The 26452-nt window shown below is 30.8% G+C and overlaps 1 protein-coding gene across 3 annotated transcripts in view; it reads left to right on the top strand.

Annotated features, from left to right (window-relative positions):
* The window catches only part of LOC136983253 (protein muscleblind-like), a 136504-nt gene that overhangs the window by 26578 nt on the left and 83474 nt on the right, over window positions 1-26452 (top strand). For all 3 annotated transcript variants that reach the window (XM_067279957.1, XM_067279956.1, XM_067279959.1), the window contains exon 2: window positions 6200-6628. In XM_067279957.1, the coding sequence (XP_067136058.1) occupies window positions 6449-6628 (180 nt within the window). In that variant the 5' untranslated portion in view covers window positions 6200-6448. The remainder of the gene's footprint in view (window positions 1-6199; window positions 6629-26452) is intronic.

Genomic DNA, 26452 nt, shown 5'->3' on the forward strand with positions numbered 1-26452 from the left:
TGAAACAGGTAACGCTTATTTTCTTCTTCTTCCTCCCCTAGTAAAGGTGTCCGAAGGTTTGGGATGGTTTTAAAATTAAATGATCGCTTTTTGTTATTAGTTTTACCCTCTGCTGATGGTTTTATAAGATGTATTTGGATAGTCATTGGAAAAAATATTGTTCGCGTAAAGGAAATTTATGTACTGGAGTTTTAAGGGAAATACTACACCGTTAGTAGATATGTAAACGTTACAGGAAGTGACAAATTAATAGAAGGGAGAGAAATAGATTTAGTAGAAAGAAGAGAAATGGAACAAGGTAGATTGAGCATAAGGATAAATATTCCGAGTAGATAGAATTGAATTGGGCAAACAGGCGAATAAAATAATATTTCGTGTATAGGATGAAGTATCGAGTGTGTTATATATTTAACCTATAACTAGACTGGAAGACGTGTAGTTATTTAGGATAAGTTAATTAATTAACTTTGGAAGTTATAACAGGGAAGGTCGAATGAATGTAAGAGTCGTAAAGAAGATAAAAGAAATAGATTTAGTTGTAAAAAAGATGCCGAAAGATCGATCCTCTGGAATAATTAAAAGTTTAAAATAAAGGATTTGCTCAACTTATTTTGGGTGAAACTTGAAGACAGGGTAAATTGAATAGATGGAGAAGACGGAACACGATAGCAAAAGAATATATATATATATATGCATGACAGGAAAAGATTGATAGACGGACAAACAGGCAGGATAGACTGTAACAGATTGAACAGATAGGACAGAATAGAAAGTAAATATAGCATAGGAATAAATGTAGTAAAAGATGTGTAACTTTTTCTTAAAAGAAAGCATTGAAAACGCTCGTAGTGTTTAATGGAATAAAGGAATTGATGAACTTAGATTTGTTTCTAGTAAATAATAACGATTAAAGTTAATTGAGTAGACTAAGCCAAAAGCAAAATTGAATCGGAAGAATAAATATGGAGCACAAACAAAAAAGATATGTCAAAGCAAATGGTAAAATAAATATGTTAGATAAGTAGGAATGGATCAGAATAAATATCAACAGAATTGACTAAACACGTAGGTCAAATAAAATTGACATAGTCTATGTATTTCGACTGGACAAACAAGACGAGAAAATGGCACAGAAACTGAATTAATATGCAAAACGGGGAGGAATGATTTCGAAAGCTAATCCCCTTTCTCTTCGGCTTCTTCGATCGCGGCAGTGGCAAAAATATCATCAGGTAGGTGGAAAGAGGTTGGTTCCCCATTTCCTGCCATCAATCATACATCTCTCGGTAGTGATAGGGAGGGGCAGATAATATCTTGGTGGAGCCCACAGGACTACTGGGTGGGTTTGACGTCCCCGAAATCCTCCGATTTTCTTCTCCAGTGGCCCCAAATTGCCACTATTGCAGGCTATTAAATATAAATGGAGGGTAAACATCTTGTTTCCTCCCTCCTTTTTGTCTTCTTCTAGATGAATGGAATGTCTTATGCTTAATAAGTGATTAATAGAATGTAACTTTATGATAAAACAAGAAAGTTTAGATTTTTAATGTAATATATTACGAGTCCAACAGGTTTTTCAGCATTTGGGTTTTTGAGGTTTCTTCCAGGTTAAGATATTTGAAAGAGTGATTAAAATTTTAAAGTGCACAAAATGTACACACTCATGCCCTACTTATTGCATCGACAGCAGGTAGAACGAATTTCATACGAAATATTTAAAATAAGGTTTTAGGAGCCCCCTGTACCAACTACAAATTTTTAAATTTCCATGAGTCATGAGTGAGTCATTATAACATTGTCTATTATAACGTTATCTTCATAACCTGAGATAAATGTAAAAGATAAATTCCGCATTCTTCACCGTTCTTGGAAACTGAGGCAAAGAATTTTGTACAAACCATTTTTCTTCGCTATTTTACTTATTCATCGCTATATTTTATTAAAAATTAAAGAAAAATTGTTTTCTGTTCATGCTACAACATTCAAACATTTTATTGTAAATTATTTAAACCTTTCTGAAGTCATCTTATAAACTTGCCCATGCCTAATTAATTTCAGTTTTCCATTAAACCGTTCCCACGAAACGTTTACAATTCTTATATAATTATTATCATAATTTGTTTAGAATTTTACTCGAATTAACTTTTAATGTTTTTTTTTCTCCCCTCCCTCCACCAGTTCCCGAGATTGGAAGTCCTCTCAAGATTGAAAAATTAACTTTTAATCCTCTTTCAAACTTCATCACGACTTTTCTCTATAATTAATAAGGTTGAATGACGTCTCGCAATTTCACAAAAGATTCTAAAAACTAAATAAGCAACCTTAAACTTACGGTGCAAAATATTTAGTAAAGCTGCAATACAGGTTTATTTAACGCCATATATAAATAGAAATTATAAAGTGGGCAACATTCGAATTCTATGAAAATTTTCAAATTTCTGGCTTATCTTAAAGGCGCCGAGCAACGCGCAGCTGGTGTAGATAGCTTTCTCTGTTGATGTTTTTCCTTACGACGAACCAGGTGCAAAGGTTTAGTGTTTGACGAACAGAACCGATACACAATGTTCTGCCTAATCGGCATTCTTGACTAACAGGATTTCCTTTTTGGAATTTTGATAAACAATCGGTCGAATCGTCTTCGTCTGCACGTGCATGCACTGACCCTAAATAGACTTTAATTTTCCATATGTAGGTGACAACCTCTTGAGGATGTAGATAACGTTAATGTTGATATCATATTCCTCGTAAACATTTTCCGATTTAAACACACGTGCTAATTAATATGATATGAAATGTTTTTATACTCAAAGATATCGTTTGTATGTATTAATTTAAGCCATTTCACATAACTAATGTCAATTTTTCAACTTTTGGTAATTATTTAACTTTAACGTTTCTATTCCCTCTCTTTCTGATACGATATTCTGCAAGTGTACTTTTATATATATATATAATTTTATAGTCTTTAAAATATCTTCAATTAAGAGCGCTTCTTATATTTAAAATATCTGAAAAAATAGGAAAATGTAAAAGACTTCTTTCTATCTGATATCAAAGAAAGACGAGGGTTCAGTTTTACCTAATTTTCCCCAAAAATAAGGCCTCAAATACGTGAGATTAATACTGCGAGATAGAGATTTGCAGCGGTTGAACCTCTTTTAAGTTTTAATTTTCTTAATTGTTTAAAGTTTTAGAGCCAGATTAACCCCGCTGTATCCACTTTAAGAGGCCTTTAAAGATATTCTTTACATTTAAAGAAAGGCTCGTTGCATTTTAAACATCCTCCGACGATTAATTAAAGATTTATTCGACTTTAAATATATTTGTTCATTTTTTTTTTATACTTTAAAATCTAAAAAGTTCATTTTAAAATGTTTATTACTTTTTATTATTATTTTTATTCTAAGAATTCTTTATTTAAAATATATTATCATTATTTTATTTCATTTTTTTTCCTTCAGCTATCATTAATTATATAAATTAATCGTTAAATCATTTACTTTATAATAGTTAATTTTGGCTTAAAAGTTAATTATTTAGTTTAATAACTATGGCCATAATAACGAAGAAAGGAAGTAAATTCGAAGATTTATATTCATTAGTTATATCCTTTAATAAAATTTATGATGTGAGATGTAATTATAGAAGGAAAAAATATACTGCCATCTGTCAGTGGGTTATTGTATTAATTTGAAACACATTCTGCCTTCTGAAAAGACTTTTTTTTTTTTTTTGAATATATTTTCTTGTTAATTTGTCTAATAAATTATTAAGGCTACTTTTAAAGGTTTTTGTGATACTTTTCTAAAGCCGAATATGTACTTATAATATATTTTTTTAATAGAGTAGGAAGTTTAACATTGCGTAAAGAGGCATTATTCTTTAAAATTTTAATACAAAAAAAAAACATATTTATGGATGAAATAATATATAAAAACGTGTTATTTTTTTAGATATTAATTAGAAATGATAAATAATAGGCATGATATATTTATGTAATTGCTAAAAATATATACACGGGAGAAGTGATAAGAAATAATTAAACAATTTATTTGGAAGTGATTGCAAGGTTTAGGCCCATATAAAACAAAATTTGATACATTTTTTCTTGCTTTTTTTTTAAAAAAATGTTTGAACTATTTGAAAATGTAATTCCCGAAATCGCGCCCGTTCGTCGTTACATTGGTTCATACAATTGCTTAATAGATTGTTAACTTTAATATTAATAGAAAGAAAAAGAAACGAGGTCATTCTATTCATTCTAAACTGGCTTTGGCATATATTAAAGGGAATCTAAACCGATCTCACTCTTTCCAGTTAGAACGAGTTGCGTTTCGAAGTCGATCTTCCTTAGGCTACGTTGTGTGTTACATTTAAAAGAATTATGAAAATCCAGTTAAATATTATCAAGAATATAAAACAGGTTTTCTTTTAAATCAACCGAAGGAGAAAAAAAAATTATCTTTAGAAATTCGTCTTGGGAGCTTGCGCCATGTTGTAAGCTCGCTTTAAAGACGGACGTGACATAAGAAATGTAGCGCATACGTGATATACAATAATGGTATTACGTTTACGGTAACACTTCGAAGATACTGTTTACTTTGAAAGCAATCCAGAAGAGATGGATACGATTTGATGTTATTTATTACCTAAGGTATAAACAGTATCTTCCTTTGGTGCAGAGGCCTTTAATGCATGACGCATCCACGGATGCAGGCCAAAACTAACAGTATTTTCTTCTATGCTAATGGTCAGTTATAAAACAAAATTTAAACAGGAAACGATCGCCTTTTTTTAACTTCGAGTTTATACACATTTTACTAACGTCTAAATAATCATTTTTAATCTTTGGAAGCAGAAAATTTCGATTAAATACATAGATTTTCACGCAGTTGTTAATGAGTAAATGAAGATAGTTTAAATGTATTTAGGTGAATTATGTTGTACGAATTAATTATATTCAAAGAAGAAAAACAATATTTAATTATAATATTATGTTACGCTACCTTAAGTAATACAATATAATTTACTTAAATGACCTAAATTAATATCAAAAATCTATAATGAATAAGAGGAAATGTAAGAAAATTTCTTAGGTAATATAAATAAAGTGGCGGTTAGTTGTGTATTTTAAAAAATTATTTATCATTTATTTTATATATTAATGTATACGAATTTTAAATTGATTCATAAAAATTAAATCTCGTAAAGAAGTGTAGTCAATATCAATGGAGCAAATACTTTTAGTGCCCCATAAACTTATAGAAGACAAAGATTCATATTTCTTGTCTTAAGCATGAACTTTATATTTTAAAATTTAACTAAGTATTTTACGATCTTATTTCAAGTGATAACTTCATTATAATTGCTAAACTTATGAGCTATCATACGATTAAAAGTGGAGTGGCGAAACTATAAAAGCCTTTTATTTTCTCTGCTTTCTTATCGTTGGAAAGAGGAGTTATCAGAATAGGAGGCCTACAAGAGTTATTCTTTGTTTTCCTTAAATAAACTGTAGGAGGCCTATCGTAGGATATATTTGTTTTAGTGATAATACCGAAGCTACCTCTTTAATAACAGTTCTGTTGGAGAAAAAATAATAATAATAAGGTCTATGATTAATGGAGTTTCTTATTTGTTTAGAAGACTTAGCTTCTAGCAATTTAATCATTTTTTTTTTTTTTTTTTTTGGCCGAAAATTTAACGCTTTAAAGTGATAATTTGTCTTTCAAATGAAAAATTAAATAGTATTCATATTTGGTGGGAAATTAAATTAAAACTTAAATTTAATTAAAAGGCTTTAAAACGCTTCAATCACTAGAAAATGTCTATTTTTAATAGAAGATATCAGATTTAGAGATTTTTAATTAGAATTTAATTATGATAATTATTTAAATATAGGGTTTTATCATAGTTATAATCTTATGAAGAGTTTAGTAAAGCTTTGCAATAGTTTTGCCGAGAAAAGTAGTCTTTGTTTTGCGAGGATCACTTGACGCTATAGAAGAGGAATTGTTTAAGTATTAAGGAGTCTTGACATCAGTGTAAGGATAAGTACTTCCTGTAAATTAAAATTGAAATAAATATAAACAGGCGTTTATTTTCAGGAGTCGAATAGGAGGAAGTAAAGTCATTTGTTTACAAGTAATTAATATATAAATGAAAGCGACGATGTGTGATTCTTGGCTTCTCCTTTCAGCCTCACCTCAATCACAACTAAACCGTCCAGCCAACCACTAGCGCCATCTGTCTACCTGACTGAGAAGAAAACAGATCAAAGGGGAAAAAACCGGATCGAGTCAACCCAAGCCATCGCTTTTAGCGAATAGCGCTTCGTGCCTGAAAGGGGGGAAGTCATCGCGTCAAGCAGAACGCCCATTGCAACAGCTCTTCTCAATCCTTTCGTACCGTTGCGCGCTGAGTCGGCACAGACGGTTCTGACGGTACTATGGCCATGGTCAACAATTTCAGCAACGTCAAGGATTCCCGTTGGTTACAATTAGAAGTGTGTAGGGAATATCAACGTAACAAGTGCAACAGGCAGGACAGTGATTGTAAATTCGCCCACCCTCCGACTCACGTGGAGATACAGAATGGAAAAGTGATCGCTTGCTACGATTCCATTAAGGTGAGTACTTTACTTTTCTTACAAAATTCGCTCGTCATTTTAGATTTTTCCCGTCAGTCGTGACTCCAAAGTTACGTGTGAATGCTCTAAAGGCGCTGGAGCGTAGTTCGGCGCGACTTCAAAGGGATTCACGGAAATATAGACGCGTAACGCTGGTTCGATACGTTCTAATTTTATCTTTGCACCTCGCATGTAATTTATTTCCGTCTAATTCGGGTCACTCTCCCGGAATGACCCCTCTAACACCCTTCAAGTTTCGGTTTTTGCCTGCGGAATCCGTCTTAATCCCGAATTTGTGCCCATATCGATCGAGCTTCAATAACACCTTCTGCTATAAGAAAATTTTATTCTAGTTAAGAAAAAAAACGAAGAAATGCTTCATCCGGTTTGTATTTTCATCTTTTTCGTTCACTGGTAATTGAGAGACGACGTTAATCCCTTCTATCCTAAAGTCAGTCGACTGAGAAGTGCTCTTCTGTAACGTTCCAGACGTAGAGGCGCATTAGCGAGCTAATTACTTTCTGTAGTAGATCGGAGACTGGAAACATTGTTTCTGGAAGAGAATACATGCACGACGACAAACTCGCAAAGGTTTTAATAATCGTAAAAGTTCAAACAGAAGCTTCTACTTCTTGATGATCCCAATTGTAATATGAGATTCGGATTAATGTAGTTTTAATGTTGTACTTTTCTCTCTGTCTTTCCCTATTTTACAATACTTTGCACAAGATTTTAAAATGTTACAGTTGTTATTAGATTCTTAATTTCCTTCTCGTTCCGTTAGTTTTTAATTAATTGAACTATAATGACGTGTTTGAGGATAACTTAAAGTTGAAATCAAATCGAGAAACTTCTGGATGGAATGAGATATCTTCTAGGAAAAGGGATCGCTTCTCCAAAAGATCTGAACTGTAAGCAGCTTTCTCTATTTTCGAAATGAATTGGACTGTTTAATTCTTAAAATAGAAGCCGATTCGGTTATATCTTTAAAATTAACGGGTTTATCGTCTTCGTCAAAGATTCTTACATCCTGATTTAATCAAACTGGAGCGGCAATAATTTCAAAGTTATAATACTATATATTTCCCTATTTTTCTTATTTGATCTTTTTTAAATTTAAACTTTTATTCTGTGCCCAAAATTAAACAGTAGAGTCGGAAGGTTTAGGCATAGTAATTAAGTTTTAAAAAATGAGTTAAGCAATTGTCAACATATAACATATCAAGTTGTTTCCGGCTAGCTAGCTTTGATATAACAATTTGAAATTAAACTATAAAGAAAGGTCAGATAGGTCTAACTCATCCCAAGACCCTCATGCCATGCTTTTTATTAGTTGGAGCCGGACGTAGGTAGTTTTCGACTCGGTTTATCCCATGGGGAAGACATTTCCCCTGTGCCTGACAAATCTACTCTGGCTGGATATTTGTCAACGAAGGAAAGAAAATAACAGGATTTCGATCAACTCTGGTCTCACCGTGACCTTTAACCTTTCTCACTAATCGAAAAGGACTCTGGTTCTGTATTTTATGACTACCGATTTGAGCAGATCATTACTTGGATCGAGCTATGCATTAGAAGCAGATCTATTTTCGTCCTTGACAAGATTTAATCTTTCTCTTGTAGCATGCTCGTTTTTCTTTTATTAATCACGGTTCTCATATTATAATTAAAAGACGTTCGAAGAAAATAACGAATTATCATAATTCTCATTTATTATTATTATTTTTTTCTATGAGTAATTTATAAAAACTGCATAAGCTTTCTTTCCCGGCTTTACCTTCATTTTAATCAATTGCATTTTTGTTTGGCGCCTTAATTCTGTCGTTTCATCTATTTACCTATTTATAAACATTTATACCTTATCTTTTGACTCAAATTACGTTTACTCCATTCAATACTTTTATGTATTTTTGTAGATTAAGTTTAAATTAACCTATATCAATCTCGTTTCAATAAATATGATTTTTATCTTGCTTTTCATCTTTTAAATTGCTTTAAGTTCATGAAAAATTTAGAAAACTAAACAAATTACCTTAGCTTATCTCTGTTTTCTCATAAAATAGACATATTTGACGCTTAAAATATTACTTTCTTTGCCTAGTTTAGGCCTAATTCTTTCTTCTATACAATTTTCTTATACTGTGTAAAGACTCAGAATGGTTGAATATATACAAACTGCACGAATTTCTTATAAAATAAGCAAATAATCTTAAGTCAGTTTGGTTCTGTACGTACTTTTCTTAGTTAATTTCACCATTTTAAAAATTTTCTGGGTAAATTTACTATTAAACTCGTATGAAACACCGATATGGAAACGTTTGTTCGGTGGAGTAGAGTGAACATAAATGACCATTATGAAACGATTATCCAAAACTTATCGAAAACCTAAAATGAATCACAAGAGCTTCTTAAGAACTTCTTTGGAAAAGCTAAGACAGATCACGAAATGTAATAATTCTGATAAGTGCATCCTTAAAAGAAAGTTGCACTCAACATCCAAAGAAAAGCAACCGCTGCATTCTTGAGAAACTGCGATCGTAAATATAAAAAAAAATGATAAATAAATAAATAAATGGAGAGTAGGCTCTTTCTCAGTGAAGATTACAGAAAATTTCTTCTAGAAATAAAACTGTAGATGTAAGAAAACAATTCACTCTCATCTCTCTCTCTTTCTAGATAATGCTTCCTTTCTTCATCTTACCTTTCAGAGTTTAATTTTTTTTTTTTCCTCTTCTTTTCAAAGAAACATTTATTCATATATTTAAAAATATTTTTAAAATATCCAAATAAACAAATTGTTTTTTTAGATAATCAAAAATACGTATTAAAGTATATAATTGCTAGTGGAAACTTTTGAATCTGCTTTCGCTTCGATTTAAATTTTTATATTCGAAAAATTAATAACATCTTAAAGATAAATTTAAAAAGAAACTTTATCAAAATAAAAGAGAATAAAGTAACTTAAGATTAATGAAGAGAAATACGGTTTTATTTACTGTTATTTGGTTTCAAAAGACGAATCGAATAGCGATATATAATTAAGAAGTAACGATTTCTTCTAATTTCGGCATCAATTTAGAAAGTTTCGTTGAAAATTTCTAACTAAAAAAAGATGGATTTTGTAAGTTTTTTAATTCTCTTTCGAAGATAATTTCCCTTTCTTTTACTTAAAAATCTTATACATTTCTTAATTTATTTCTTGTGGTTCGGTATAGGTCTGTTCGAGTCTCTTAGCATCTTTTAGTGGTGCACACATCATAAATTTTATTTCATCTATAAAATGTGTTATGTGAAGTTTTTATAAGTATTTGTGTATTGTAAATAGGTGTATATAGGCCTCATACATAGATTTTAAGTAGAACAGGTGTCTGTTTTACACGATGCGCCTTAAATAGCATGTTATACATCTGCGTACTGTAGCTTTAGTGATACTATAAAGCAGAACATTATGTATTTACGATTTGTCAAGGCCTTTCCGTCTTTCTACAGTACATTATGGTCTAAGGACTCATCCGTTTTTGAGTAAGAGGTCGTTTCTTTCTCGTATCCGAACTAACGAAAAGACGTTACCTATATCCTTATCTTTTCATAGTGAATTTATTTTATGCTCTTCTAGCTATGAAATAGATTTTATATAGTAGCTTCTACGTGTAGAAGATCTTTCTCCAAATTCTCTTATAATTATTAAAGGATTCTATTAATCGTTTTATTCTTTTTATCCACCGTTCAGTAACTGTAACTAGAAAAAGTTTGTAGAAGGAAACAAAATAATACAAATTGCGTTAAATGAAACTCTCTCTCTCTCTAGTTCATTTAATAACAGTTTCTGATATAATTTTAATCTAGAAAAAACAAAATAATACATTTCTTAGTTCGTTTTTTTTTTCTATAGAAAAAATTTTATATATTTTTTCTGAGAAAATTCGAATTTTCGTGATTAAATACTATAATATGATTCTAAGAAAATGTAAACGAATGTTGTAGATTAACGCTTAAAGCTATTTTAGTGCATCGTTTCGATCAATTTTTACATCTGATTCGATTTACCGAATCAAGCCAATCGATTTTTTTTCTCCATTCTCTTAATTAACAAGTAGTGATTGAACGGAGGTGTTACGTTATGTTCTCTTTTCAGCGGTGAGATTTAGAAGTTTTTTCTTTTAAATTTAAGTTAACAAAAAACGTTGCCTAATGTACCCGAAACATTAGTTTTTTTTCTCGTAACAAAAAATATAGAAGAAGAATTTAATGAATAAATATAAAATAGTCGTTCGTTAGTGCGCTCCGAATTGGATTTTAAGTTTTATTGTAAGATGAAACGTGGTTTTTCATCGAGTTAAAAGTGGGTAAAATGAATATTTGACTCTTCGTTAACTTGACAATTGATTGAAAAATTTATTATTATATAAAATACTAAAAGAATAAGTCTAATTTTTATGTTTTTTTCCTTTAGTTTAAAAAATATTTATCATTTGTAGTTAATTTGAGTGACAAAATGAATAGATTGGTGGTAGAGAATTTAATATTCAACCTTTAATTTCGTCGAAAGTTTTCTTTTAGAAATTATATAAGTTACGGCGTTGTTGACAGAACTTATTCCCAATTTGTCGTTTTGAAAGAATAAGTCTAATTTAACGTTTTTATTTTTTTCTCTACGAAGATATTTATTGTTACTTGTATCAATCTTAGTGACATTGATATTAAACTTAAGTTATAAATCCTAGAAGCCAGCAATTAGAAATTATTTAACTGGAAGTATAAATTATATTACTAGCAAATCGTTTTGTCAATTAGAATGAAAAATGTAAATAAAGATCAAGAAAAAGAAAAAAAAGGGAGAAAAAAAAGTAAACTCGATGCTATAGGTATGTTGGACGAAGGATAAACTCGCTACTTGTTGTCCAGACAGGGTAAGTAATAGCTAGTCAGACACAAATCTTCCGGAATTAGTTGGCCAGTAGACAGATATTAATTGTTAAAGCATTTACTGTCTGTAAACACGTCACTTCTGCAATCATCTTAGTGTTTTCAATCCACGATAGGAATTGGCTGTTTTGCTGAGTTTCGCAGCTTTCTTTTTGCTTTCCCTTCTCTCTGCGTGAAGTCTTGTCTACCATGCGGATACTAAAATCTAATGGACGATGCATCTGATCTGTTACTACACCACCGACAGGGTTTGGACATCCCACCGCTTTTGGTGCTGACTAATCGCTGCTTTGTTTGATTTGTTCGCTTGGACAGAGTTTTCCTCTTTGCCTTCTATCAAATTATAACCGATTATTCTTTCTAATTAGAAATCTCTAATACATAAAACTCCAAATTAAAATTGTATCCGGGTCATTATTTGATAAGAGGGATGATTTCAGCATGGTTTCGGTTCGTTACTCGTTTAACTTTTCAATCACTGTCGGAAAGTGTAAAATGAACTTGAAGTTTTATAATTATAGAAAATTGATGTTAGAATATATATATATATACACTTTACAGTTAATAATGATGAATATTCATAGTTCATAAATTGAAGTTGTTGCGCTAGTGACCTTATTTTAAGTATCAGTGTCACTTTTAGAGGATTTTATATCTATTATTTGAATTGGAATTAATGCCGGAAAGAGATAATTTTAAAAAAATAAGAGTTCTATATTTGCCTTATATAGTTTAATAGTAGCTTTTTTGAATTCTTTTAATATTCTGTAAAGATATTCAAAAGTGAATTTATAACTTTAAAAATAAAAGCGATGAGAAATTTTTATACAATGTTTTTCTTCCATTAAGTTTATAGCTGAAGTTTCTTTTGTGAAAAGCAAAAAAAAAAATTCAAAGGATATGATCAAAATGTGACGGGAATAATAATTACAATATCCAACTTTAGGAATAAAAATGGCAAGAAAACCTGTCGGGAACTATGCGGACCAGTTCTCTTCCATACAAGCGTGAACTTTGCTTCATCTTGTGTAACTTGGAAATTTTGCATGAAAGGAATCCAGTGTTTACACAACAATTTAAAGTAAACTTGCATCTCGAAGATAAGAAAATTTTAATGACTTCTATATCGCTTCGATTTAAATGGTAAAGAAAACCTTGATTCAAATGGGGAGTCGTTATTCACATTTTAACATGGTAGAAATTCGTCCAGATAACAGTTATCGAATAGAAAAATTTTAAAGATTTTAAAGGTAAATTGCTCCGAAATATATCAAATTATCGTATAAAAGGAACTTTATATGGTAATAATATTGTTTAGGTGCTTAAATTGTAGATAGTATGAACTTAATTTGTTAGGCTTTTAAACTAAAAACAGTTTAATACTTTATCACGAATTTAAATGCCGACTAATTTCATTTGTATTTGTTTAAAACGAATTTATTATATATCGACTTGGGGATTATTTCAATCACAGCCAACCGGAGCAAAATTTGAAAGATAAAATTCAGAAAATAAGCAAGATATTTTTACACCAAACTTATTCACACAAGTAAAATATACAAAGGAAAATGTACATATTGCAAACATTTAGAAGAGGAGCAAGATTGTATTAAAGGTAGAGAAGAATGGAAGGGTGTTATTTCCGACGTCGGATAGTAGTGCACCATTGTAAGGTGATGCGGAGTGATAACTCCACAACAGCAAATGATCTGCTTCTCTGTCACATTTCACTGCTTTACATAACAGCGTTGTCGCAGGACCAAGTTCGGTACTTGTACAGATGAACAGATGAACGTTATCTACAAGAATGAAAATAGAACAATATATAAATATATATATATATTGCAAGTAAGATGAAGTTAGAAAGTATGGAGAGGTTATTGTCAACGGAGACGTTGGAATTTCTAAAAAAAGATAAATAAATATTTTAGCACATCATGGCTGTGGTAAAATGTTATTTAGGATTGTATCATTTTGATGGTGTGCAGCATCTCGAAAACATGTCCTCGGGGCCATCTATTCTTATTTTGTAGCGGTGCAGTTATAGTCTAGCGGAATTCCGCTCATTTTAAGCAAAAGGGCCTGAGGTGAGGAAGATCTGTTAGGTAATTCTCCGTTGTCACCGAGAAAACAATATTTCATCTACCAGCAGCATCGTCTACTTGGATTAAGAAGAAATATGTCCGCAGATAATGAGCAAAGAGGAAAGTTATCCCTTTGGTAATACAGGGGTCTCTAACATAAGCCGTAGATAGGCAATGGATGGACAAATAAATGGATTTTTTCCTATTCAACTTGATTAATTGCACTTTTCGAAAAAGGTGGGCTTTGAAATGTTATTTCATTAAACTTTTGAGCGAGAAAGGTTTTTTCTTTTTATTTAAGCACATTTAACGGTTATTAACAGATAAAAAACGTTTCTTTCCTGTTCGAGCTTAGCGTTTAAAGAAGGCGAAATTTTTAGTTTTGGGTTTAAAGTTTCATTTAAATACCTTAATTCTGTATTTAAAAGCAAGAAAATTTATTTTTTTCCTTCGCTTCTATACGAAATTAGCATCTGTGAAATTATCCAACCTATCCTAAAAACCATATTTAGTCACTTTTTATCTTCTCAAAACAACTGCCACTTTTAATAAAAGTAATTTTGGATATTACAGAATTAGTTTAAAAATTCTTGGCCTCTATTCTAAAACTCTAGTCTCTAACGGGTTAAACATTTTGGCTGACTCTTTTAATAATGTAAGAAACCGAAGTTATTCCACCCACATCACAATATTCTGGCAAAACGCCTCAAACTAATTTGGAAGCTTCTTACTAATACAATTTCCATTAAATATAAATTCCTAAATTCAATTTTACTAATTATTTTGTCTCCTTTTTCTTTCATTATTATTATTATTATTATATATATTCGCATCAAAATTCAGTTAATTTAATTAGAATTTTTGTGTGAATTTCTACTTTATTTACAATTAAAAAATTCTTTCAAGGCTTATGTAGGATTTCTCTTTATCTTTAAACTTATTTAAAGCGCACGTTTACTCTTAATTATAATTAAGAAATTGAAAATTAGTAGCTAAAGAAATTAAGTTTGTTTCCTCTTGTTTTAAATCATAATTGGTTTCCAATTGCATTTTTAAAACCAATTCTACAGTGAAATTTGCGGGTAATTTTATTATTTGAACGTAAAAGTCGATTTTTATCTAGCAAACCTTGGAATAAAATCATTTACATTTAAATTTTAAAGAAATTATTTACAATTACTGTATAAAGTTTAGACGAAGTTTCGCAAGTACTCGACTGTTCTTTATCTTTTCTTAAGAAGTTACAAGTGCACTTACGATTGATCAGTAATGGTAAATAAAGGATAAAAATTAACAAGCATCCGACAAATAACAAGTAAAAAGATATATAGGCCTATATATAAAAAAATCGTTAATTGGTAGTTTTAGATCTAAAGGAGTTTTGGCTCCCAATTAAAACTTTTACAACTGCTTTAATCTTTTTATGAATTAATCATTAATAATATTCTCTTGCTTATGTTATGTAATAATAATAATAATAATATTTTGGGTTTTAGGATGGAATAAATCAAAAATTTTTGCCTGAAATTTGACAACTATGTTCGATATTTGAGAATTTTTAAAAAAGAGTAAATAGCTTCTATTCTTTGGTGAAACTACGAAATTTAAGAAACATAAAGTTTCAGAAAATATCGAGAGAAAAGTTTTACGATAAGCCTGCAGGAAGCCATAAAAAAAACAAAATTTTGTAGATATTTGAAAATATTTTATAAATAACCCTGGACGTCTAAGAATTTTAATATAAAAGAGCTATACGAGCGCTTAGAGAATGGAAGTATTTAAAAAATGTTAAAGTAATTAAAGATTTCTAATACTTTTACGTATAAAATAAGAGTATATATAAGTTTAAATAGTTGAAAATAGAAAGAAAAAGAAAGGAGTTAATGTGTTTTTGTTTGGTCAGACACATTTAGTTGTCGAAGAATATTGAATGTGAAATGCGAGTTTTCTTTAAAAATCTAATTTTACTCAAAAAACATTGGCAGAGAAGAAAATCATCGGAAGGAATATCTAACGAAACACCGCATATCCAGTTAAGGAAGGGTGTACAACCTCCAATCAGGTTACTATATTAGGAAAGTGCATGGTTCACCACCGGTCCGAGATAGGTTATCAGCATCACGTGGGGTTCACCATCACTCGTGCAGTATTCATCCCTTAAATTTGGCCTTTGAGTCAACAGGAGACACTGTCCTTCAAACTGACGCCGCATCAGCCCCAAAATCAATTTTCACTCAAAATCAATAAACCACCCCCTACTTTGGCTATTCTTAGCCATCTCGTTTCCTTGGCAACGCAGAAGAGGAGGAGGAGGAAGATGTCTCATCCTCGCGGAACGTTTGTAATTACTCGAGGAGAGGGAATAAGCACAGAACTCTTTTATTTACATAACTGGTCAATAGACTCTTCTAACGTCGGATACCATATTAAGAAATAAATGTTTCTAGCCAGTTAACGCCTGAATAATAGTCGAAGAGTGTCATTTGTTGTGGTAGAGAGACGAAAACAAAGGAGCCGTTTTCGAGCCATAGACACAACACAGTTGCAGTCAAAACAAAATGGGATCGATAAGAAAAGATTCCAACCTGCAGGCGAACAGTTGCCTTTCTCTTAAACCCTTAATGATTGGATAAACATTGATGTTTGTCAACTGAATTTTTAAGAATGTATCGTTTAGATTGTTTTACTTTTCTAACGTTTAGTCTTCCTCCTTAAGGATTCCAGTCGCCCTACAAGTGTAACGCCATTTTTTGAGCGTGTTACGCCAGCCACGCATAAAGTTCATAGAGTATAATTGAGCTTGCATTACAATTTTGCGCTCGACACTTTTTAAAAAATTCTTTTGTGTATCGCGTTACCGATCAAAGAATACATCTGTCATGCGGAGTAAAAATTGATACATTACAGGGCTTTAATTTTATTACGCTGGTCTATCCGACCTTCTTCTGTGTACACAAGTAATGGAGGTTGCGTGATGGAGCCACTGACCCCTTATGGCGTGACAGGGAACTGTGAAGCACTCGTGACAACATGGAAACGGTCTGTGATCATAGGACGGAAACTTTCAGACCGACGTTTTATAGTATTTATTTTATATGGGTTTATTGACAATATCTGTCATTCCAGGTGTGCCGCTTCGAATGAGATTATGCTCGATCAAGATGCAGATAGACATGTCCCATCTGATATCTAACTTAAAAAGCCGGATACATGCCAGATTACCGTACGCTTTCCGAAAGCTGATGAAGAAGCGAAACCACTCTTTCCATCATCATCCCCTATTACTTTTTCCACATTTACGAGAAAAACACAAATTTCATCTAATCAAAGATAAACAGTTTCTAAATCTTTATTTATCAAGTCCATTCAAATAAATTCATTCCAACAGTTTTACCGTGCAAATGATTTAAACGTATTCATTGTAACAACCGAATCTTTACACTCTCCAGGTAATTATAAAATGAATACAGAGTAAACAAAACTAGCTATAATCATTTAATGCGTTATTTTAAGTTTGCTTGCAATTTTAACCTTGGTCTGAGGGGAGACTGTTGCAGACTTTTTTTTGTTTTTTTTGAAAAACTGCAGTCGTATGGGAATATTGCGTGCAAATAGTTGGATGAACTTTGACTGATGTTAGCGTCCTCAAAGAGTTTGAAAAATCGGTAGAGACTATCTTCTCTTCTCTTTCTTTCGACGTCACGAATGCCTCGACTGAGAATTCTTTATATTGCTAAATTTTATTTTAAAAAATATCAAATTTATTATAAAGATACATGGCCATTTTACAATTCGGTACATTAATTTTTTCGACAAACTATTTCTTTTCTTCGGAATCTTGCTCTTATTAAATAGAGTCTAAAGCTATTTTCGGATAGTTTTTTAAAGTATTAAATAACGGTTTTTTATATATACAAAGTATTATTTATAATATCAAAACTTTTTTGAATTGTGAACATTACAGGCTGTATTTTTGCATGGTGTAAACTGTATACGACTCGTAACATATTTCAAAGTAAGAGATATAACCATTAAGTTTCTCGGTTATTTTAATTTTATTCAATTTTCTTGTAGGATCTATTTAAAAGCTTTCGTCTTAAATATTTAATTATTCATTTTACTTGTCAGTTGTCTCGATTAAATTACTCTTTTTAATAAAATTTTAACTATTAAACTTAAAATATCTATAATTTTGTCGTTTAATAGAAAAGGGCTAAAATTTTAATTTTTTTTTTTTAAGAATTAATTACAAGAATTCTATTTGTAAAGTTAGATATTGGGATTTTTCTTCTCCGGGAATCAAGTATAGGAGCAAATCTTCTGCGAAAATAACGGTTTTATGTGCGCAAAATCTCATACATATGTTGTCATAGAATGAAAATGAGCCTCGTCAACTACAGATGACGTCAATTATTAGGAGCAGATGGAATGAAAAGAGACACTTTATCCAACCAAGACTTATTAGTGGTGAGCACAAGGGGATCGTTAAGAGAGTAGACGACTGGCGCCAATCCTTTCATTTCTTCTTTATCCCTCAAAAATACACGCCAAAAACACGAGGAACTTATCGCTTACGAAATTTGATTTGTACTAACCTCACTTTACTCAATTCGGGAGTTAAGGTCGAAAGAAAAAGAGGTGCAGCGACTCGGACGCCCTTTATTACTCTCATACAACCAGTACAGAAAAGGTTAAAGTTCAAATAGGCCGATTTCGTGGAAAGATAGAAGAAGAATGTAGAAGGGGGTTTTCTCTATTATTTTTCTACGTCAGCTATACCTCATAATGGCAGGCGGTGAATGGCTAATTGTACAATTATAGTCAATGTGCGAAATCCCTTTATGAGACCCCACCTGTGGGTGGCGGATACTTTGCATCCCCAGTTTGACTGCTCCGTTCGGTTCATTGTTCGAAGTAGATTAAAGTTTATTCAACTCGTTGAACTTTAATGTAAAACAGATGTCCGGTTTTGTAATCTTATTTTATTGACAATACCCAACTTGTATTGTTGCTAGCTGATTTATACGAGATCCTCGACTCTAGTTTCACTCGCAGGTTAAACTGTTAAAATAATCGCTTCTTCTTCTTCTTCTTCTTCTTTTTTTTATAAGCGGGAACCATCGACAAATGTTTGATTTATGTTTAACAACGTTTAACCAATTTTTTAATTCAAAAATTTCAATTTTCTACACGCGCTGGATAGTCCTTAAAGGTCGATTTTGTCATTGGATTTCATTAAACGGCCTTCGTTGCTAGTTACTTTTTAACAAGAAGTATTAAATTAATCGGTTGAAATGTCTTTTCTTTGTGCTTTATTTTAAATATATATATATATTTTTTTAAAATAATTTTTATTACTTTTAACTTAAATTTTAATGTGCTACTTCTAGACTGGGATCAAAATTAGTCTGAAAGTTAAGTTTGTTTTAAAATGTTCGAATTTATTAATCAAAAAATAAAGTGTAAATGGTTAGTTAAATTGATGATCCCGTATGGTTATGCCACATCTCGCTGTTTTACATCAGGATTTAGTAATAAATCTAAGTAGAAACACTCGAGAAGTTTAAAAATGGAAACTATAATCCAAACTCACTATAAATAAATTTGATGACAGATACAAGGAAACTAAAAAGATAGTCTAAATAAAATTACTTACTCTAGGAAAGAAAAACTAGAATAGATATTAAAGGATGCATTTTAAATTATTTCTATTATTATTATTATTATTATATATTTGTAAGTCGGCCTATCTCTTTTTATTATTGTTTTTCACGAAATTGCTGTTATTAAGTTTAATTTTTAAAAAACATTATTAAAAAAAGATTTTCTCATTAAATCCATCCATATTCTTTATATATATATAATATTAATATTTATTTCTTTTATAGTTTTACTTAAACTCGTTTCGGTTTTTTTTTCTTTTCATCGCTTGATCCAGTTTACTTAATACAGATTTAATTAATTTTAATGAGTCGAAAGTTGAGGTTAATGGCAAATAAATATTTGTGTGTATATCAATATATATATATATATTCTCAATACAATTGAATTTTATTTAAGTATTTAACTAATTATATATTTAATTTTATTATATTTTAGGTCAAAATTAACAAAGCATCGTGCTTATTTCATGCTTCATCGAGTTTATGTTTGGCGTATAACATCTGTTTTCATAGGTTCTAAATGCAATATGATTAACCTTAATATGCTAATAATGCGAGTTAACGAATTATTTTGATGATGTTTATACCGATTTTCAAATATATAGATCTTAGTCACTGTTAAAATTATACAGTTTCCGAGCACTAAACTGAGTAAGAGTTGATCTTAACAGGCTTATGTAAATCTAGTTAAATGACGGCATAAGTTTAAACCCAGTTTAAATGTATAATAAATCTATGATTATGAGAAGATTTACATCATTTAACTCATGAAAATCGAGCTTTAATAAATCCTTTTCATAATTGCTTCGGTTTAAAATCTGTTACTCGAATCAAACTCTATTAAATATTAAAGACAAAAAAAAAAAAATCCATTCGACGTTCCTTTTATATCAATTTATCTGTAGAGGAAACAAAACAAGTATTAACTTCGGTTTAAAACGGAATAGGAAAATACAGTGTAAATAAAGATAAAGATCGCATTAAAAGAATCATTTTGGACCAAGTTTGTTGATTTTGGGCTTGGGTGGTGTACACAGATAGAACACAACGCGTTTTCTAAATGTTTATCTGGGAATCCAGAAATCTGAGTTTAGTTTATTTACAGTAGCTGCTGCTTCTGCTTCTGCTGCTACTGGAGTGACGCAAGCCTCCTAATACCGTCATCGGTTATTAGAAGAAATTCTTTTTGAACTATTCTTGGATGTTTAAATACCGAAAATCTGCTAATCATGCAAAAAAAAAAAAAAAAAAAAACATATGACTCGTTGATGTCTTTCGTCCCAATACCGAAATTTTCACTTTTTAGCCATTTGCCATTCGAATCTATTTCGACCGTCACAGTTGCTGAATGCGCTGCTTTACTCGTAAAATTGGCTTAGATACATCTTTTTTCTTTTAACGGGTTTACATAAATTATTTGCCATATTTAATCGAACTTTAAATATATATCTACACTGCTGGACAGAAAAATTGAAGCAATGACGCCTTCTCGGTATTTCACTTTTTCTGTCCGGTAGTCTATTTATTTAATTTATAAAAAAGATCTCATTTATTTAAACAAAATTCAATTAATTTATTTTTTAGGTCTTCGCGAAAAAATTATCATCTTATTGACTGATGTTGTAAATAAATTTTTAAAATGATAAAGTTTTACTTTTCTTATAAATCTGGGCATTTTTTTTTTTTTTTTTTAAATTGTTCCGCTTTTGTTTCGTTTTCTTCAATTAAAAACCATCTTTTTAATTCGTTTCTTTGGCCGTTGCCCAATTTATATAGACTTGACCTTATTTTTATATAATTTAACTAATATTAATAAATAAATCTTTCGGATTTTAAAATACTTCTGTGTAATTTTTACATTGTCCTGTATTATTTTTAGTGGGACGGATATTGCTATTAAGATTTTACTTTCTCTGTCATGGTACATTTAATTTTTTCCTCATTTTGTCGGCCTCAAAAATTACATATGACATTATATTAAAGTTTACTCGAATGTACGTCCATTAAGATTCGCTATAAATATTAAAAAAACCCTTTAAAAAATAAAGTTAAATTCCTTTTTTTTTAATTATTATTAATGCTGATCAAAAGTTGATAAGATCTTTCAAAGCTATGTCCAACACTCAAACGTTTATACTAATGAACTAACAGACAAAAAGTAATTAGTATTACAAAGTTAACTTTCCAGTCATCATTATTGATGCAATTTTAATTATTTCGAACATAATTATAATGTATTTGCATACTTATCGCAATTAACTACATATTTCTACTAAAGAAAAATTAAGAAAATTGTCAACAGCAGTTTACTAAATTAGATAAAATTATCAGTAAAAAAGAAAAACCAGTTTAGAAGTTACTGACCGGTTGTAGCCCATTTAATGCCTATTTTATGGAAGGCCTACTTTCATGCCAATGTGTAAGTTAGCCCTTTGTATATTTCCTTCCAATATCTATTTTTAACTCAACCTGACACTTAAAAAGTTATATTATTTTTTTAAAAACGATAAAGTAACCGAGATCATGTGTCTGCTAATCCTTTAATTAATTTATTTTTAGAATATTTACATTACTTTTTCTCGGCTTAATGTGGTATCGATCTTAAATTTCACTCCTTTTTTTTTTCTTCTCGTTCCTACAGGTGAGCCAAAAGTTTAGAAAAACGCCCAGATTAGACATTTTGACTTCATTCCTCACGTGGAATACCGTTGTTCTTGGGAATTGGATAACGTCTATTACTTTTTTATTTAAATTTTGCAGCTGTTTCAATGGTTACGATTGTCGTATGGCCCCTTTTACAATAGGTCTTTGAAAAACGATTTACTTTTTTTTAGCGATATTTATGTTCGTTTTAAAAAAGAAGGGTAAAAAAGGTCAAAGGTGCCGTGTGAGAACCACGTGTGCGCAACCAGTTAGACGTTGACCAGACGGTATCGATCTATGTGCTCTGGTACACGTGACCCGATTCGTAATGGTAAATGCCACGTGGAGCCATTTCTGGCGTGGTCTCCATTGCGCTTATCGTCACCATTACTAGATGCTCATGAAAATTTTATTTTATTTTACATTTAATGCGCTTTAATATTTAATGCAGCGAATTTAGTAGTTCTCATCAAGAAAAAGGTAATGTCCAAATTGTATTTACTTATGCATTTTTTCAATTATCTAAAATTTTCTGATTGCCTTCACGAAACTAGAATTGCACGGTATTAAATAGAGTTTATATATCATTTTTATGTGTTGACGGGAAAAGAACACTAACTTGTTTTGTTTTTGTCGAGTGAGATTTTTAATACAACAAAGGTCGAAAGTTTTTGCTAAAGTTCAAAATTTTGATTTTAGAAAAAAAATGAAAGTAAAACAAATCACTTTGTCTGTCTCTAATGGAAAAAACTCTTTTTTTAAGTGAAACATCTGGAAATTTCAAACTTGGAGTCGGCAGACAATGCCAACGCAAATCCCTCTTCGCATATAAGACTGTATTTACTTCTATAAAAAAAACCAGTCCGGAGTGATTGAGGTTTCTACACAAGGTCCCTCGGAGAGAGAAATGTAAGAGGAAGTGCAACGATTTATTTTTAAGCTGGTGTTAGATGCGGGGATACAGAACATTACAAACAGCTTCATCGCGTGAATGGACGCCATAACCATTACATATGCAAATGTCGTTACAAAAAGTACAGTTAAACATAATATTAAGCTCGACCGAAAAAACTATTATTGACACTGCATATGATATTACAATTCCTTATTTAGAATAGACGCATTAAAAATTCTGATAAAGGTTTGAACCGACTCACGCCGTCGCATTCATTATCCCGATATCCGACGTGAATAAAGAATATTCATGAGCTTCGTACCAAACTCCGTAATTTCCCAAACTCCAATTGAGTTTGAGTGAAAAGATTTCATTTCATCGCTCGACCTTCGTAGACATGTCGATAACTTTTATGTTTCACGCGATAGAAGGGTAAACGAATCGAATCCAGAATGAAATCTACAATGTTCAATTGTAGTAAAAGCTGTTTTATGTATTAAAATATTGTTATATTCATTTTGTCTTCGTTTCTAAAGGGAAACAAAACCAGATCGATAAGTTACGAAATAATGTCACTCCAATGCCCCCAATAGATTCAGATTTCCGGCCGTTTTGTTCTGTGTCTGAGTAGTCGGAACGATCATCGAATTATCTTCAACCTTGACATTTTGGTTTTCTAGAAAACCGGTTTCATGTCTTGATCATAAAATTGGTTATTCACTTCTCGTCTTAAGTTTTGAACGTGAATTTTGTATCGAATTTCGTGCTGCACAGGTGACTGTCCCAAAAGCCATGGTTCACTTGATGTGACCATTCTGTAGATGGGTTTTTCCTTTATTTTATTATTCTGTTTTCTTTCGTAAATTTTTAATTCTAACAAAAACATTACATCCTTTTATTAGTAAAAGAACAATCGTACTTTTAAAGAGATTTTGTATTTGCTTATCTGAGAAGAAATCACAGATAAGAAATTGATTAAGTTTCTTTGGGTCAGAGGAAATAGGGTAAATAAATAAAGATAACTTGCCTATCTTTATCAATTTATGTACCGATAATAAATTTCAAGAAGTAAATTAATTAACCTGCTTTCTAGTTCACTTTTTTCTTCATTTTTAAAAATCTATTCTAGCTCTTCTCAGGGATGCTCAACTTTCTTCTTCTACCTTTACTCGGGAATATATATATAGGTTACAGACCTCTCGTCTACTAACATTTATCAATTAGTCGTTTGGTGGGCCACATTATAAAGATATATGCCGTTGGCTTTATATCTTCTATACCCTAAATTCAATCATAATGATTGTTTAATGACCCCGTTACGTAATAGATATAATTTGTTTTGTCTTACACGATGTGTAATTAGAAGGAAATTATACATGATTGACTGTATTTAGACTAATTATTGATAATATTAACGTACATCCAAAATTAGATAAATATCTTTACTTAGTTTTATATGAAGATTTTCTAAATTATTTAGACTAAATGATGCTGTAAAAATCTTTTTTAATACGATAGGACGTACGGGATTATCTTACGCAAATTTTAAAGTAATTGCTAATTTAGAAATAGTTTAAAAGAATACTTTAATTTTCTGAATTAAATACCTTCGAATCCATGTTTATTAATTGTTAGATGAAGCATTTTTATATATTAAATCGTTCAAAAGAAATCTTTAATTGTGCAGGCTAGAACAAAGTTAGAATATAGTTTTAGTTTTTTAATTATTGCTGCATAGACTATAATTTAATCAGGAAAATAAACTCTATTGATGTTTCAATCTAGATATTACAGTACTAGAAAAAATCGGCAAGATATGAAATTCTAGAAGGCAAGCTTTCTTTTATGTTTTCATTTCATATATATGTACTGTACTGTATATGATATAGATGTATTTCATGGCATTTCTTGTACGTGTATTTTATATAATAGAGCCTATATCTTATATAAGAGCTTGATAAATCGTTTATAGTTTTATAGAATTTTAAACGAACTTAATCGACTAAATACAATTTAATAAAAATTAAATAATAAATAGGCTCAATATTAACATTATCATTAATAAGAGATTACGATTATTAATATTGTATTCATTAATAAATTAGATTTATATCCATAAATAAAACTTCTTCCTCGTTAACGAGTTATCGTTTATTTTTCTATTTAACTTTTCTAATCATTAATTTCGGTATAATTTATTCGCTTAATGTTGTAATAATATTGAGGCGTAAATATTTTCTTTAAATTACTTATATATTTTTTATAATTAAAGGTTTTTAGCCGGCAAAAAGAAAACTTTTACAGGAAATAGCGTAGAAATAAGAGTTGTTTTATGATGCTGTTAGATTTGACATAAAGATAGTTAGAGGCCTTCTTTCCCATTTAAGAAAGAATATATGTATATGTTTATAATGGTTTAAATATAAAAAAGAGTAATGCCAAAGGGATATTTAATGAATAAAGTTTTAAAAGAATAAAAGAAAAATAAATGAATTTTATGGCCCGAACTGTTTAATGAAGTATGAAACTTGTAAATGGATTTAAATGCACAAAAATTAACTTAGAAAGTGCGGTATTAAATAATTTCCGAAGCAATCCGGATAGGCCGCTGGAAAAACAGGATCGGGACCTCATAACCCCCCCGAAAAGATATCAATCGATTAATTGTTTATTCCGATCGACTTTAGATGAAATGTTGAAACAGCTGTCTGGGATTAGAGTAATTGGATGTTAAGACGAGAATTGTCTTATTGATCAGATAAGCTCCATCTTATTGATCCGCTTCTCAGCTTCCTAATATTACTTTAGGTTAAAGGATAGGATTGATTTACGACTTGATTATTGTGTGCGATGCATAGTCGTAAATTAGGCTAAGCCCTGCCAAAATTAGGGCATCCTGGATATAGACTTGTCTGATGTGTTCTATATTGAAGAAAAGAGGAATTTTTAAAAAATTAAATTATGAATAGTTTTTATAGTTTATTTATTTGCATCAAACTCGATTGCAACCTAATGGAAAATTTAAATGAAATGCTAAAAATATAAATAACTGTAGGAAGTAAGTTGTCGGTAGGAGATTTGTTTTGTGTGTTTTGATAGAGCGAAATTATTCTCGAGATGAGTCGCCCCGCTTAGCGATTTAAAGAGGAGGGGCAAAAATTAAAACAAAATCATGCATGGATTAGCAAGATCAATGAGCTCATCAAGAACAATGTAACTAAAGAATAGACGAGAACAAAGTAACCCAGACAGACGTTAGTTAACATTGACAGGTCGCATGTATAGCCCCGACCTTGCAAAACGGCATTCCAGAAAGAAAATCGGCTGGACTTGCACCACTGGACTACCACAGCACGTGCCATTGGACTGTCTAGACATCTCTGAGGTCACCAGTCTGGTTCCGGATCTTTGCGCATGTCCCAGAGAACAAGTAAAGCTGCTCAAGATCAATGATGAGCGATGGTAAAACTTCATGTAAATTCTTTCGAACCGGGAAGAAAGATATTTATTTAGTTATTTTGTTCTAAATACGCGTTGTTCTAGTTTATCCGCAGTTTTCTTTACCAACGCAATTGTTATTTAAGGTATTTTGTTTTAAAAATAATAATATCTA

The sequence above is a fragment of the Centruroides vittatus genome, unplaced genomic scaffold (assembly GCF_030686945.1).
Source record: "Centruroides vittatus isolate TY-2023 unplaced genomic scaffold, ASM3068694v2 contig_879, whole genome shotgun sequence".
Taxonomy (NCBI): Eukaryota; Metazoa; Arthropoda; class Arachnida; order Scorpiones; family Buthidae; genus Centruroides; species Centruroides vittatus.